The sequence below is a fragment of the Eubalaena glacialis genome, chromosome 1 (assembly GCF_028564815.1).
Source record: "Eubalaena glacialis isolate mEubGla1 chromosome 1, mEubGla1.1.hap2.+ XY, whole genome shotgun sequence".
NCBI classification, from domain to species: Eukaryota; Metazoa; Chordata; class Mammalia; order Artiodactyla; family Balaenidae; genus Eubalaena; species Eubalaena glacialis.
Window position 1 is genome coordinate 39,825,407 of NC_083716.1, and position 15,972 is coordinate 39,841,378.

Sequence of the window (15,972 nt, forward strand, 5' to 3'; positions counted from 1 at the left end):
CTAAATGTGAATCACTTTGTGATTATCCTAGTTGGAATTTGTTGAGTTCCTTGGATCTATAAGGTAACATTCATCAAATCTGGGAAGTTTTCAGCCATTATTTCTTCAAAAAATATTTTGTTCTTTTCTCTCTTTCTTCTAGTTTTGGAACTTCTGTTTTGTGAATGTCAGTATACTCAGTGTTGTCCCACATGTTTCTGAGGCTCTGTTAATTTTACTTCAATCTTTCTTTCCCTCTCTATTCTTCATATAGGATAATTTATATTGATAAATTCTAGTTCACTTATTCTTTCTTCTGTCATCTCACATTTGCTGTGAAATCCCTCTAGTGAATTTTTCATTTCAGTTGTTGTGATTTTCAACTCCAGAAAATTCTCTTCGCTGTGTCTCTATTTGTTAAATCATTATCATTATACTTTCCTTTAGTTCTTTAAACCTGATTTATATTAGTTCTTAGAACATTTTAATAACAACTCCTTTGAAGTCTTTGCTAAATCTAACATCTGGGGACACAGAGAGGCAGTTTTGATTGTTCCTTTTTTCCCCTTAGTATGGGCGATACTTTCTTGTATGCACATCTCATTTCGTTGTTGTTGTTGTTTGAATACTGCATGTTTGTTGATATATTGTAGCAACTCTGGATTCTAGCTTCACTTCCCCACCCCAGAGTTGTTATTTTTGTTTATTTGTTTGCTCATTTAAAACTTGACTGGACTAATTAGTAAAGTCTGTCTCTCTTACAATGTATGTCTACTATATCTTTGCTCAGTTTTTTATACTTGGTTTTAAGTCTTGCTCTCAAGTGTTGCTTCTGTGATTACAGAACTTAATGTTCAGCTGAATATTGGTCAGAGTTTGTATTTAGGTCGCTCAAGGAGTAAGAATTTCAATCTCTGCTGATAGAACTGTGTGGGTTAGGGTATGCATTCAAACTTCAGACCATTTTCAGTTTCCCCCAAATTTTAATTTCCACTGGGGTCTCTTATATCTCCTCTGCACATACATCCAGACATTAGCCAGGGATATAGGAGTGGTTTGGGCCTGCTCTGTTCTCTGTGTATGATGATAGCCTCTGGTTAGTCCAGGTTAGGATAAGAGCTTATTAAAACCATGACAGTTATCTTACTTCCCCGCAAACTATTAAATCACCAATTACCAGTCTAGCCACTATCCCTCAATGTTTGCCTTCCACTGAGATCACCACTTTAAATGGCTATGTTCCAAATTAAGTAAGTTTCTTCTGGCAGCAGCAGAAAAGCTGTTGATTTTATGGGCTTCCCCACTCTGGTTGAAATATAGTACTACAGAAGATGAGAGCAACCCTGGTAAGAACACCAAAAACTTGCACTGTGCTTACCACTAAGTTTAGTAGTTTTAATGAACAAACATTTCTCAGCTTTTGGTTGATAATTGAAGTGCTAAAATGGTTATTTTTAGAGTTACATATGATCCAGCAATCCCACTCCTGGACATATATCCAGAGAAAACTCTAATTTAAAAAGATATAGGCACCCCAGTGTTCATAGCAGCACTATTTACAATAGCCAAGATATGGAATGGAAGCAAACTAAATGTCCGTTGACAGATGAATGAATAAAGAAGATGTGGTATTATATAATATACAATAGATACTACTCAGCCATAAAAAAGAATGAAACAATGCCATTTGCAGCAACATGGATGGACCTAGAGATTATCATACTAAGTGAAATAAGTCAGACAGAGAAAGACAAATATCATATGCTATCACTGATATGTGGAATCTAAAATATGATACAAATGAACTTATTTACAAAAGAGAAACATACAGACATAGAAAATAATCTTTTGGTTACTAAAGGGGAAAGTGGGGAGGGAATAAATTAGGAGTTTGTGATTAGCAGATACAAACTACTATATAGAAAATAGATAAACAACAGGGTCCTACTGTTGCAACAGGAACTATATTCAATATCTTGTAATAAGCTATAATAACCTATAATGGAAAAGAATATGAAAAAAGTATATAACTGAATCACTGTACACCAGAAACTAACATGACATTGTAAATCAACTGTATTTCAAGAGGTAAAATAAAATTTAAAAATGGTTATTTTTGACAGTTTTGTCTCTATATATAGTTGCTTTCTAGGGAGAGGACCTACTGACCTCCTCACTCTTTCATGTCAGAAACATCTGTTCTATACCACTACTGTTTGAATTGGCACATTATATTTGTAGTGGGGTTGTCTCTCATAGTTAAGGTGAGTGTGACTAAACAGGAAATTGTGATGGTAAGAAGAAAAATCAAGGACAAGAACGCTTTTAAGGATTAGGAAAATTTGGGTAACCGGATACAAATTTTATTTTTTTTAAGTGAACCATGATATTGGCTGCAGGGCTGATTGCTCTATATAAAGAATATACTGATTTTTGCAGAAAATTCTAATTGTTGTTGAAACATTTTGCTAACCATTGGTGGGACTGGCTAATTTGGTAATCTCACTGGTGAAAATGAAGAAAATTAGAAAAAATAAACTAATGCTAGTTATTCAGGGGAGTTAACGGTAAAGTAAATAATTGAACAGCACATCTCTGTTTAGATGGTCATCATTGATTATGAATCCATGGACTGTTTTCATTAAAAAATGTTTTTAATATGGGCTAGGTCTTGGAGGATGAGTAGGAGTTCACAGAGCCTGTCAAGACATACCACCTCTAGGTATATGGACTATAGAGGGCCTAAGGTGGAGCAGCAGGTGGGAAATTGCCTGTAAAAGGTCTTGTGTGCCATAGTAAGTCATGTGAAGACTTATTTGTTTGGTAGTTTGTTATTTAAAAAAATATTTTTATTGATGTATTATTAATGTACAATAAACTACATATATTAAGTGTATAGTTTGGTAAATTTTCACTATTAAGGCCAATTACTTCTTCTTGAATGATCTTTAGTAGTTTCTATATCTCAAGGAATTTGTCCATTTCATTTCATCTAAGTTATTTGAATTTGCAGGTGTAAAGTCATTGCCAATTTTTCCTTATTATCTTTTACATATCTATAGAATCTGTGTTGATGTCCCCTGTCTTATACCTGGTACTGATAATTTGAGCCTTCTGTTTGATTTTTTTCTCTTGATCATTCTGGCCAGTGGTGTTATTCCATTGATCTTTTCCTGGTCTTTGTGTTATTGTCATATATTTTACTTTTATATAATTTATCAACTCCATCATGGATTGTTCTTATTTTTAAACAGTAGATTATTTTTAAAGAGACTTAAATAATAAGAGAAAAATATTATATTAACTCACACATTAACAACTGACCCTTCATTTCTTTTTGTAGATCCAAATTTCCATTTAGTGTCATTTTCTGTTTGCTTGAAGGACATCTTTTAACATTTTTCTTTCTTCTTCTTTTATATGTTTGAAAATGTCTTTATTTTACTTTCATTTTTACTGTTTATGGAATTCTTGGTTAGCAGTTTTTTCTTTTAAGACCTTAAGATTTTGCTCTACTGTATTCTGGTTTGCATTGTTTGCAGTGGAAAAAAAATCTGCCGTCATCCTTATGTATGTTCTACTCTGTGTAATGTGTCTTTTTTGTCCTCTTGTTTTTAGAATTTTTTTCTTTTTATTTCTAGTTTCCAGCAATTTGATTTTAAGGATCCTTGATTTCATTTTTTTTTACGTTTCTTGTGCTTGGGGTTGATTGAGCTGCTTGGACTTGTGGGCTTATAGTTTTCAGCAAATTTGGAAAATTTTGGCTATTATTTATTCATTATTTTTTTCTGAATTTCTTACTCTCTTCTATCCTTTGGGAACTCCAATTACCTGTATGTTAGGCGGCTTGAAGTTGTTCCACAGCTCACTGCTGCTCTGTTCATTTTTTTTCAGTCTTTTCCCCTTATTAATTCTGTATAGTTTTTATTGCTGTGTCTTCAAATTCAGTAATCTTTTCTTCTGCAATGTTTAATTTGATAATTCCATCTAGTGTATTTTCTTTATAGATACTATAGTTTTCATCACTAGGGGTTTGGATTAGGTCATTTTAAATAAAAATCTTCCACATGTCTACTTAACATGTTCATTCTTTCTGCTAGATTTTTGAACGCACAGAATAGTTATAAGAACTGTTTTAGTGTCCTTGTCTACTAATTCTATCATCTAATTCATTTATGGGTCAGTTTTGATTGAGAGTTTTCTCATTATGAGAAGTGCTTTTCTTTCCTTTGTATGCTTGCTAATTTAGATGTCAGACATTGTGAATTTTTATCTTGTTAGGTGTTAGATGTTCTCCTATTCCTGTAAATATTTTTGAACTTTGTTTTAGGGTGTTATTGAATTATTTGGGAAGAGTTTGATTTGGGTGGGTCTTTGTATGTTTTTTGGCAGAGCTGCTTTTATTCTAGGGAAAATCTCTCTACCATGCACTTAAGGTAGAATTCTTTTGAATTATGAGTTTTCCCATTCTGGCTGGTGGGAACAGGAACTTTTCACAGTTCTCTATGAGCCTGGGATTTTCTCTCTAATTCTTTTAAATGATTATTTTCCTAGGTTCAGGTACTTTCCTTACATGAATGCAGAGTTGAAGGGAGCCTTCTGCAAATCTCCAGAGTTCTCTCTCTGTGTACCTCTCCTCTCTATGGTCCTCTCTTTTCTCTGTTACTCTACCCTGTGAACTCAAGAGCACTTGGTCTTCTTGGACTCCCACATCTATTCCTTAACTTACATAGACTGCCTAGCGTTGCTTGATTCTGCCTCCTTGTGCTGTGGCCTGTAAACTCTCTGAAGACATAAAACTGAAGCAATTGTAGGGCTCATCTTTTTCATTTTCTGTCACTCAAGGATCACTGTTTTCATGCCTACTGTCTTTAAAACCATTCTTTAATACATATTTGTCCAGTTTTTTAGTTGTGTCAGGTGAAAAGTTAAATACACACCTTGTCAATCCATCTTGTATCTTTTATATGTAAGTGTATGTGCAAGTATAAGTCATCTGAAAAAACCACATTCACAGAAAGATATACAAGATGAAAAGGCAGAGGGCTATGTACCAGATGAAGGAACAAGATAAAACCCCAGAAAAACAACTAAATGAAGTGGAGATAGGAAACCTTCCAGAAAAATGATTCAGAATAATGATAGTGAAGATGATCCAGGACCTCGGAAAAAGAATGGAGGCAAAGATCAAGAAGATGCAAGAAATGTGTAACAAAGACCTAGAAGAATTAAAGAACAAACAAACAGAGATGAACAATACAATAACTGAAATGAAGATTACACTAGAAGGAATCAATAGCAGAATAACTGAGGCAGAAGAACGGATAACTGACCTGGAAGACAGAATGGTGGAATTCACTGCTGTGGAAAAGAGTAAAGAAAAAAGAATGAAAAGAAATGAAGACAGCCTAAGAGACCTCTGGGACAACATTAAACGCAACAACATTCGCATTATAGGGGTCCCAGAAGGAGAAGAGACAGAGAAAGGACCAGAGAAAATATTTGAAGAGATTATAGTCAAAAACTTCCCTAACATGGGAAAGGAAATAGCCACCCAAGTCCAGGAAGCGCAGTGAGTCCCATATAGGATAAACCCAAGGAGAAACACGCCGAGACACATAGTAATCAAATTGGCAAAAATTAAAGACAAAGAAAAATTATTGAAAGCAGCAAGGGCAAAATGACAAATAACATACAAGGGAACTCCCATAAGATTAACAGCTGATTTCTCAGCAGAAACTCTACAAGCCAGAAGGGAGTGGCATGGTATACTTAAAGTGATGAAAGGGAAGAACCTACAACCAAGATGACTCTACCCGGCAAGGATCTCATTCAGATTCGATGGAGAAATCAAAAGCTTTACAGACAAGCAAAAGCTAAGAGAATTCAGCACCACCAAACCAGCTCTACAACAAATGCTGAAGGAACTTCTCTAAGTGAGAAACACAAGAGAAGAAAACGACCTACAAAAACAAACCCAAAACAATTAAGAAAATGGTCACAGGAACATACATATTGATAATTACCCTAAATGTGAATGGATTAAATGCTTCAACCAAAAGACACAGGCTTGCTGAATGGATACAAAAACAAGACCCATATATATGCTGTCTACAAGAGACCCACTTCAGACCTAGGAACACATTCAGACTGAAAGTGAGAGGATGGAAAAAGATATTCCATGCAAATGGAAATCAAAAGAAAGCTGGAGTAGCCATACTCATATCAGATAAAATAGACTTTAAAATAAAGAATGTTACAAGAGACAAGGAAGGAGACTACATAATGATCAAGGGATCAATCCAAGCAGAAGATATAGCAATTATAAATATATATGCACCCAACATAGGAGCACCTCAATACATAAGGCAACTGCTAACAGCTATAAAAGAGGAAATCGACAGTAACACAATAATAGTGGGAGACTTTAACACCTCACTTACACCAATGGACAGATCATCCAAAATGAAAATAAATAAGGAAACACAAGCTTTAAATGACACAATAGACCAGATAGATTAAATTGATATTTATAGGACATTGCATCGAAAAACAGCAGATTACAATTTCTTCTCAAGTGCGCACGGAACATTCTTCAGCATATATCACATCCTGGGCCACAAATCAAGCCTCAGTAAATTTAAGAAAATTGAAATCATATCAAGCACTGACCACAATGCTATGAGATTAGAAATCAATTACAGGAAAAAAACGTAAAAAACACAAACACATGGAGGCTAAACAATACGTTACTAAATAACCAAGAGATCACTGAAGAAATCAAAGAGGAAATCAAAAAATACTAGAGAGAAATGACAATGAAAACACGACGATCCAAAACCTATGGGATGCAGCAAAAGCCGTTCTAAGAGGGGTGTTTATAGCTATACAAGCCTACTGCAAGAAACAAGAAAAATCTCAAATAACAATCTAACCTTACACCCTAAGCAATTAGAGAAAGAAGAACAAACAAAACCCAAAGTTAGCAGAAGGAAAGAAATCATAAAGATCAGAGCAGAAATAAATGAAATAGAAACAAAACAATAGCAAAGATCAATTAAACTAAAAGCTGGTTCTTTGAGAAGATAAACAAAATTGATAAACCATTAGCCAGACTCATGAAGAAAAAGAGGGAGAGGACTGAAATCAATAAAATTAGAAATGAAAAAGGAGAAGTTACAACAGACACCTCAGAAATACAAAGCATCCTAAGAGACTACTACGAGCAACTCTATGCCAATAAAATGGACAACCTGGAAGAAATGGACAAATTCTTAGAGAATTATAACCTTCGAAGACTGAACCAGGAAGAAATAGAAAATATGAACAGACCAATCAGAAGTAATGAAATTGAAACTGTGATTAAAAATATTCCAACAAACCAAAGTCCAGGACCAGATGGCTTCACAGGTGAATTCTATCAAACATTTAGAGAAGAGCTAACACCTACCCTTCTCAAACTCTTCCAAAAAATTGCAGAGGAAGGAACACTCCCAAACTCATTCTATGAGGCCATCATCACCCTGATACCAAAACCAGACAAAGATACTATAAAAAAATGAAATTACAGACCGATATCACTCATGAATATAGATGCAAAAATCCTCAACAAAATACTAGCAAACAGAATCCAACAACTCGTTAAAAGGATCATACACCATGATCAAGTGGGATTTATCCCAGGGATGCAAGGATTCTTCAATATATGCAAATCAATCAATGTGATACACCATATTAACAAATTGAAGAAGAAAAACCATATGATCATCTCAATAGATGCAGAAAAAGCTTTTGACAAAATTCAACATCCATTTATGACAAAAACTCTACAGAAAGTGGGCATAGAGAGAATCACTTCAACATAATAAAGGCCATATACGACAAACCCACAGCAAACATCATTCTCAATGGTGAAAAACTGAAAGCATTTCCTCTAAGATCAGGAACAAGACAAGGATGTCCACTCTCACCACTGTTATTCAACATAGTTTTGGAAGTCCTAGCCACGGCAATCAGAGAAGAAAAAGAAATAAAAGGAATACAAATTGGAAAAGAAGAAGTAAAACTGTCACTGTTTGCAGATGACATGATACTATACATAGAGAATCCTAAAGATGCCACCAGAAAACTACTAGAGCTAACCAATGAAGCTGGTAAAGTTGCAGGACACAAAATTAATGCACAGAAATCTCTTGCATTCCTATACACTAATGATGACAAATCTGAAAGAGAAATTAAGGAAACACTCCCATTTACCATTGCAACCAAAAGAATAAACCTACCTAGGGAGACAAAAGACCTGTATGCAGAAAACTATAAGACACTGATGAAAGAAATTAAAGATGATACCAACAGATGGAGAGATATACCATGTTCTTGGATTGGAAGAATCAATACTGTGAAAATGACTCTGCTACCCAAAGCAATCTACAGATTCAATGCAATCCCTATTAAATTACCAATGGCATTTTTTACAGAACTAGAACAAAAAGTCTTAAAATTTGTATGGAGGCACAAAAGACTCCAAATAGCCAAAGCAGTCTTGAGGGAAAAAAACGGAGCTGGAGGAATCAGACTCCCTGACTTCAGACTATACTACAAAGCTACAGTAATCAAGACAATATGGTACTGGCACAAAACCAGAAATATAGATCAGTGGAACAGGATAGAAAGCCCAGAGATAAACCCACACACCTATGGTCAACTAATCTATGACAAAGGTGGTAAGGATATACAATGGAGAAAAGACAGTCTCTTGAATAAGTGGTGCTGGGACAACTGTACAGCTACATGTAAAAGAATGAAATTAGAACAGTCCCTAACACCATACACAGAAATAAACTCAAAATGGATTAGAGACCTAAATGTAAGACCGGACACTATAAAACTCTTAGGGGAAAACATAGGAAGAACACTCTTTGACATAAATCACAGCAAGATCTTTTTTGACCCACCTCCTAGAGTAATGGAAATAAAAACAAAAATAAACAAATGGGACCTAATGAAACTTCAAAGCTTTTGCACAGCAAAGGAAACTACAAACAAGACGAAAAGACAACCCTCAGAACGGGAGAAAATATTTGCAAACGAATCAACAGACAAAGGATTAATCTCCAAAATATATAAACAGCTCATGCAGCTCAATATTAAAAAACAACAACCCAATCCAAAAATGGGCAGAAGACCTAAATAGACATTTCTCCAAAGAAGACATACAGATGCCCAGGAAGCACATGAAAAGCTGCTCAACATCACTAATTATTAGAGAAATGCAAATCAAAACTACAATGAGGTATCACCTCACACCAGTTAGAATGGGCATCATCAGAAAATGTACAAACAACAAATGCTGGAGAGGGTGTGAAGAAAAGGGAACCCTCTTGCACTGTTGGTGGGAGTGCAAATTGATACAGCCTCTATGGAGAACAGTATGGAGGTTCCTTAAAAAACTAAAAATAGAATTACCATATGACCCAGCAATCCCACTACTGGGCATATACCCAGAGAAAACCATAATTCAAAAAGGCACATGCACCCCAATGTTCATTGCAGCACTATTTACAATAGCCAGGTCATGGAAGCAACCTAGATGCCCATTGAAAGATGAATGGATGAAGAAGATGTGGTACATACATACAATGGAGTATTACTCAGCCATGAAAAGGGACGAAATTGGGTCATTTGTAGAGGCATGGATGGATCTAGAGACTGTCATACAGAGTGAAGTAAGTCAGAAAGAGAAAAACAAATATTGTATATTAATGCATATATGTGGAATCTAGAAAAATGGTACAGATGAACTGGTTTGCAGGGCAGAAATTGAGATGCAGGTGTAGAGAACAAACGTATGGACACCAAGGGGGGAAAGCGGCAGGGCGGGGGGTGGGTGCTGGTGTGATGAATTGGGAGATTGGGATTGACATGTATACACTGATGTATATAAAATGGATGACTAATAAGAACCTGCTGTATATATATAAAAAAGAATAACAACAACAGCAACAAAAAAGTATAAGTCATCCTTGGAAAGTTTTGGCTTTCCTTATTTAATTCAGTCCATTTCCTGGATGTGTATGGGAGGGAGATATAAGAAGATATCTAAGGCTGAAGAAGCCATTTTAATGTGCTGTCACTAATTTGAAGTATAGCTCTATATCTTCATCTATATCTGCATACACCAAAAGCAAATTCATTGGCCCAAAATTCTGAAGTAGTTTGTTGCCCCCAAATTCCTGTGTCCATTGTTACAAGTGTATTTTCTCTAATATTCTCAGAAGACAACTCACTTGATTAAATAGAATACAATCTCTACAGGTACCCAAACTCCTAGAAACATTTCATAAATAATGGCCCAAATATGAGCATGGCAAAAAATACTTTTATTAGAAGTCATAAAATGAGTTTTTATTTTCAGGGAGAAGTTGTTGAAGTTACATTTGTAGGTGCTAACCCAAAGAATTCAGCAGAAAACCAGGTAAGCATCAATGATTCTTTTTACAAATTTAAGTCCACTTTTTAGCCTTTCATTTACTTAAGTATCCCTATGGAGCTTAACAAAATAAAGGTAAAATGTTCCAACTTGCTTTTCATCTTATTTTGTAGGTGTGAGAAAATTTTCAGTGGGAACAGTTAACATAGAGTTGAGTCTGGGAAAAAAGCCCACAGGAAATATTTAACTGGTTCTACTTAGGATCACATATAGCACAATGCATAGAGAATGGCATTGTCTCTTGAGATGATGTAGATTTGAATACAGCTCTTATTTACATATTCCAATTTTAAAACTCTATTGAATTTGGTAAAATAATCCTAGGGTCAGTGTGACATGTATCTTTGTCTCCTTCTTACCCCTCTTTGGCGCCTCTCCTCTTCTCCTGCACTCCTGATTCTGGTCCTGCCTCTACTGTTTTGGAATGATCATGGATCCCTGGGTGGATGCTCTACTGGCTTGGAGCCCTGGCCCATGCACTTTACTTTTTCTTACATTGGCCATTTCCCTAGTTTTTGCTACTGGCACTAATACGGTATTTATTTATTAATCTTGAAAACTGACACAAGAAATACAGATCCCATGTAAAAACAGACAGTATAGAAGTGCTTAAAATAGAATGTGAAAATACCTCTCTTCATAAACATTTTTAGAGGTAATTACTGTTGACAGTTTGTTACATATCATTTCATAGTTTTTTGTTTTTGTCATATGTATTTATATATGTATATATGATAAAGTATATATAATATATCTATGAATAAAGTGAAGTAATTTTACTCCTCTGTAACTTCCTTGGAATGTTCATATGACTACACAAGCAGTAACCAGAAACATTCTAGTTGTAAAAATTCAAACAACAAAGAAATATATAGAGGAAAAAGAAAGTGGGTTTATGAAAGTAATTTCAAAGTCAGATTTTTTTTTACTGTGGTGGAGAATGCATTCACTTTATCTATGAGCCGTTCTTCCCAGAGCCCACTGTCACTTATAATCCAAAATACCTTTCTTCCAAATGAGCCTTCCCATTTCTGTTTATTAAAATATGGTTATTCCTTTGATAAAAATTGTGACAATATGACATTGTCAAATATGATATTGGGGAAATTTTTTCCACTGCTTGGGTAGTCAACATGCACCTGTTTGAAATAACTTCTCTAGGCAGTCAGGTCATGCCAGAATATTTACATGTTTACAACATTACTTTCTAAAGATATTAAAGTGTTGTAGCAAGACTGCAGAATTAGCTGTAATCTGACATCCTTAGGGTAGGGAAATACTATCATCATTATTGCCATGGAGAAGCAGGAGACTAAACTGCTTAAAGCGCTATAATGAGAATAGAATTAATTTCTAAGGATGTTTTGGGACTTGGCATAAAACAATTTCTGGTACCCTTTAGTATTAGTAATCATCACTTCCTCACCATTATTTATTGAATGCTTACTCTTTGCAGGTACGAGGCTAAAGTTTTACATGCATCATCACATGAATCTAATTTAATCCTCCCTACTGCCCAATGAGTTATGTTTTATTATCCCTGTTTTACAGGTGAATAAACTGAGGCTTAGAGAGATTAAGTAACTTATATGAACTAATTGTGTATCTGGAAAAGATTAAGGTTGGGAGGTGGGGAGAGGATGGTCACATAGTTCATGCATTTGGCGTCCTAGCCTTGTTCTCTGGTCTGCACTCTAGACCTATACACTGGGGCCCACCCTATCTCCTACTCCATTGAAGGCCTTCCCAGTGTCACTCTGCCCTAAATGGCCATGAACAGTTCTCTTTGCAAGTCACCGTGGTTATGAAAACTTTTTTTATTGAATATAATCCATTAGGTGAGTAATTGAAGAATTTTAAATAATCCCATGGCCCAGCTATAAGTAGGTGATCCGTTCAGCATTTGTTTGAACACCTGTAAATTACAGGGCTGTGACGGGTAAAGGTAAATTAGACACAAGTTCTGCCCTTAAGGGCCATAATCTAAAGATTTTTAAGGAAAATTGGAGATTTATGGCCTTTGTATCTTTTAATTTATTATGTTATTTAAATATATGCTTTATTTGAAGCTGAATTCTTGGCCTAAAACAAATTACTATAAACCGATGTGGAAATTTTATTTTCCACTGGGACAATAAAATCTGCTTATGATGTGGGTTTCTAGGAATCCATTATGACAAAATATAAGGGTTGCTTTTAGCACCCTAGGAGTAGGAAGATTTATGCATCCTTTTCAATTCTTTCACTAAGGCAGGTATATTTACTAATAATTCATTTACCTGGAGATGAAAAGATAAGGAAATTTTCCCATTTTCCCTCTTAAATCTTGAGGTGAATAGAGAAAGTCTTGGAATACAGATCAGTAAACATGTCATGAAACTGTTTGCTGCCTTTTCTAAATCTTGTTTTATTTCGTCTCTTCTTTGCCCTAATTTCCAAAATTTGCTCTCAGCTCTAAAATTATGCTTCATTCAGTTTTCTAAAGAAAAGCCGTGGTTTTTAATAGACTGGATGAATTAACATTCTGAAGACATTGCATAGAATGTTAAGAGGAACACCTAAGGATTTGGATGAAATTCTAATACACGTTCATATCAGATATTGGGAGGTTAGCAATGGCCAACAAAGGGGAGTATGGGGTATGTACAATGTACAAACAGGTTTCTTCTGTGACTGTGCAGTGTCTGATCAGTTATATTAATTGCATTTCAGACCCATCAGACCTTCCTCACTGTGGAGAAATATGAGGCCACATCAGCAACATGGCAGATAATGCATAATGATGCCTCCTGGGAGACTCGGTGAGCACGTTTATTGAATATTTTGTCTTTCAAGCCCTGAAACGAGTTGGTTAGTAATGCAGAGAAGACAAATGGGAAGACTGGCTCAGTACATGATATTAATGATACCAAATTCCCAAGGAGCCTTCTGGCCATATTTAGTTGATTTATTAGATTTCATTTTGATCCTCTTTTTCTACAAAACAATGTGGTGTGTGCTTCTGTAAGATTAGATGCTAACGAGGTTATGACCTCCATTCTTATAAACATCTGTTAGTTTTGTCTTTTTCCATGGTCACAGACATTATCCCTAAGAGCTGGCTAGCCTTCCTGCAAAGTGGTTGAAAGGGGTGCTGGGTGAAGGTGTTGAGATGGCTCTGTAGAGCCCAACATTCCTTCTGGGAAAATAACGAGTCTATACCTACCATGCATTGCATGTTTGTATATGGTCAATGATTCTTCATTTGAATTACTAAAACACAAGAAGCTTGAGCATTTAATTCTTACTGACCCAAGGAGGAAAGGAATGTGCTTATGGAGTTCCCTCAGAGAAACATCTCTCTGTGCTTTTTGTTATCAAATACCTGAGCTGAATAGATAATGTGAAGTTTTGAAAATATATTTGAAATAAAAAAATGTTTCCGTTCCTAACTCTCTAAATTTCATACCACAGGACAGTAGCATGGACATGGGCAAAATTTTTGGCAATTTGTGTCTAATTCAAATCACTTCAAGCTAAGTGATTATTTGTGTGTTGGTTTGGTTCCCATGGTTAACTGAAAATAGAGATCTGACCTTGTTGTGGCCTATTTGATAGCCATTCAAAAATATGGCCATAATTTTTCTTCTGATCTTTAGGACTCTACGGTATAGGTAATCTTTAAACAAGTAATACATACATATTTATTGTTAAAATAAGGTTATACAGATGACAAAAAAGGATGATTTGTTTTCAAAAGCCCACAATCAGAATAGCAGTCAACACAGAGGATATGTGTAGTCTTCAGCCTTGTTCAACAGCAGCAGTATCACCAGCTATTTACTGAGCGCACTGGACCTGTCACTGAGGAAACATAGGATGCTGAGCACACCCTCTCTGCCCAGGGGATTTGCCCTCCACATAACTGAGAGTATCAGTTAGTTAGCCCATTGTACTTTGCTGTATCTAGAAGAGTAGCTGAACTTCCTGCCATAGTCTACAAGGACTGACGTGATCTGACTCCATCTGTTTCTATCATCTCAGCCACTCTTCCACAGTTCACTCTGCCCTGATCCTACTCACCTGTGTCCTGTTCCTTGGCTGTACCAAGTTTGCTCCTGCTTCAGACACCTTGCATTCTCTGTTCCTTATTCCTAGAATATTCTTCCTCTAGACATGTGTGGGTTCAGTTTAAATGACATCTCCTTAGGGCTACCTCTGTCTTACTTTCTTCATTTCACTCATAAATTTTAAAATTATTTGTTGGTTTACTTGTTTATTGCTTTCTTCCTATCCTTGCCCTAGTAGAACATAAACTCCATGAAACTTTGGACCACATCTGTCTCACTCACTATGGTATTCTCAGTACCTCCAGCACAGAGTCTGGCACATGAGCTAATGAAATATATATTTTGAACAAATGAATCTAGATGCAAAAAGAAGTGTCAAGTTGAAGCAGAGGATGGCAAGGGCTAAAAGGATGCTATAGCAGTTCTAAAGCAGGGGACAGCCTGTGTTCTGAATATCAGGTGAGGCTACCTGGGATGGATAGAATTTAGGTAGCTAGGTAGAACAAGTGAAGATATTTCTACAAATGGCTGTTTCTTAAAGGTCCGCTTCTAGGAAGTATTTACTCTGTTTTGTTCATTGCTATACTCTCAGTATCTAGCATAGTGCCTTGCTTATGGTAGGTACTCCCTTCCTATTCATTTAATGAATAATCATACACTTTTCTAATCACACATTTTTAAGAGTAAAATTGGGTTTGTTTGTTTGTTTCCTACCAACAGTTTCTATTGGCACAAGGGATTACTGGGTCGTAGCAATGCAACGATACAATGGCATATTCCAGATACTGCCCAACCTGGAACCTACAGAATAAGATACTTTGGACACAACCGGAAGCAGGACTTACTCAAGCCCACTGTCATACTTTCATTTGAAAGCACTCCCTCCACTTTTGACGTTGTAACTACTTGGTGAAAAGTTGACAAAGATAAAAAAGTTGATAAAGAGCAGCTGTACTCTGTATGATTTAAATAATCGATTTCATGTGAATGTAACCTATTATGATGACTTCAGTAATTGTCCTTGTTTGGGAACAGATAGTTTACTGCTAATGGGACAGGTGTGTGTGTATGTGTGTGCGTGTGTGTGTGTCTGTCTGTCTGTCTGTGAGAGAGAGAGAGAGAGAGAGACATGTGTGTATGTGTCCCATTTACCTTTGCTCTAGTAGATTTTACCTCATGGTCTGCTGCCTAAAGCATGATTTCCCCTGGGGCCCTGTGGTTGTTTAAAGAAACAGTTCCCCTCAATATGAAACCTCTGAAATGTTAGTGAGAGTGGTTAAAGATGTGTGAACAATGTTTAAACTATTTATTTATAGAATTATGGAATGATAGCACTTAAAAAGTTTAAAGAGGTCATCTAGTTGGATCCTTCATTTTACAGATGGGAAAATGAAGTTTTGTGGATTTAAGATTAGCATAAGGCTAGGACCTTTCCCCTCAGTCACATTTTTAAAA

At 35.8% G+C, this 15,972-nt stretch overlaps 1 protein-coding gene across 1 annotated transcript in view; it reads left to right on the forward strand.

Annotated features, from left to right (window-relative positions):
• ASAH2 (N-acylsphingosine amidohydrolase 2) overlaps positions 1-15,430 on the forward strand; it is a 76,249-nt gene extending 60,819 nt beyond the window's left edge. The window contains exons 18-20 of the mRNA XM_061195609.1: positions 10,394-10,453; positions 13,181-13,269; positions 15,238-15,430. Coding sequence (XP_061051592.1) covers positions 10,394-10,453; positions 13,181-13,269; positions 15,238-15,430 — 342 coding nt within the window. The remainder of the gene's footprint in view (positions 1-10,393; positions 10,454-13,180; positions 13,270-15,237) is intronic.
• Positions 15,431-15,972: the final 542 nt, after the last annotated feature.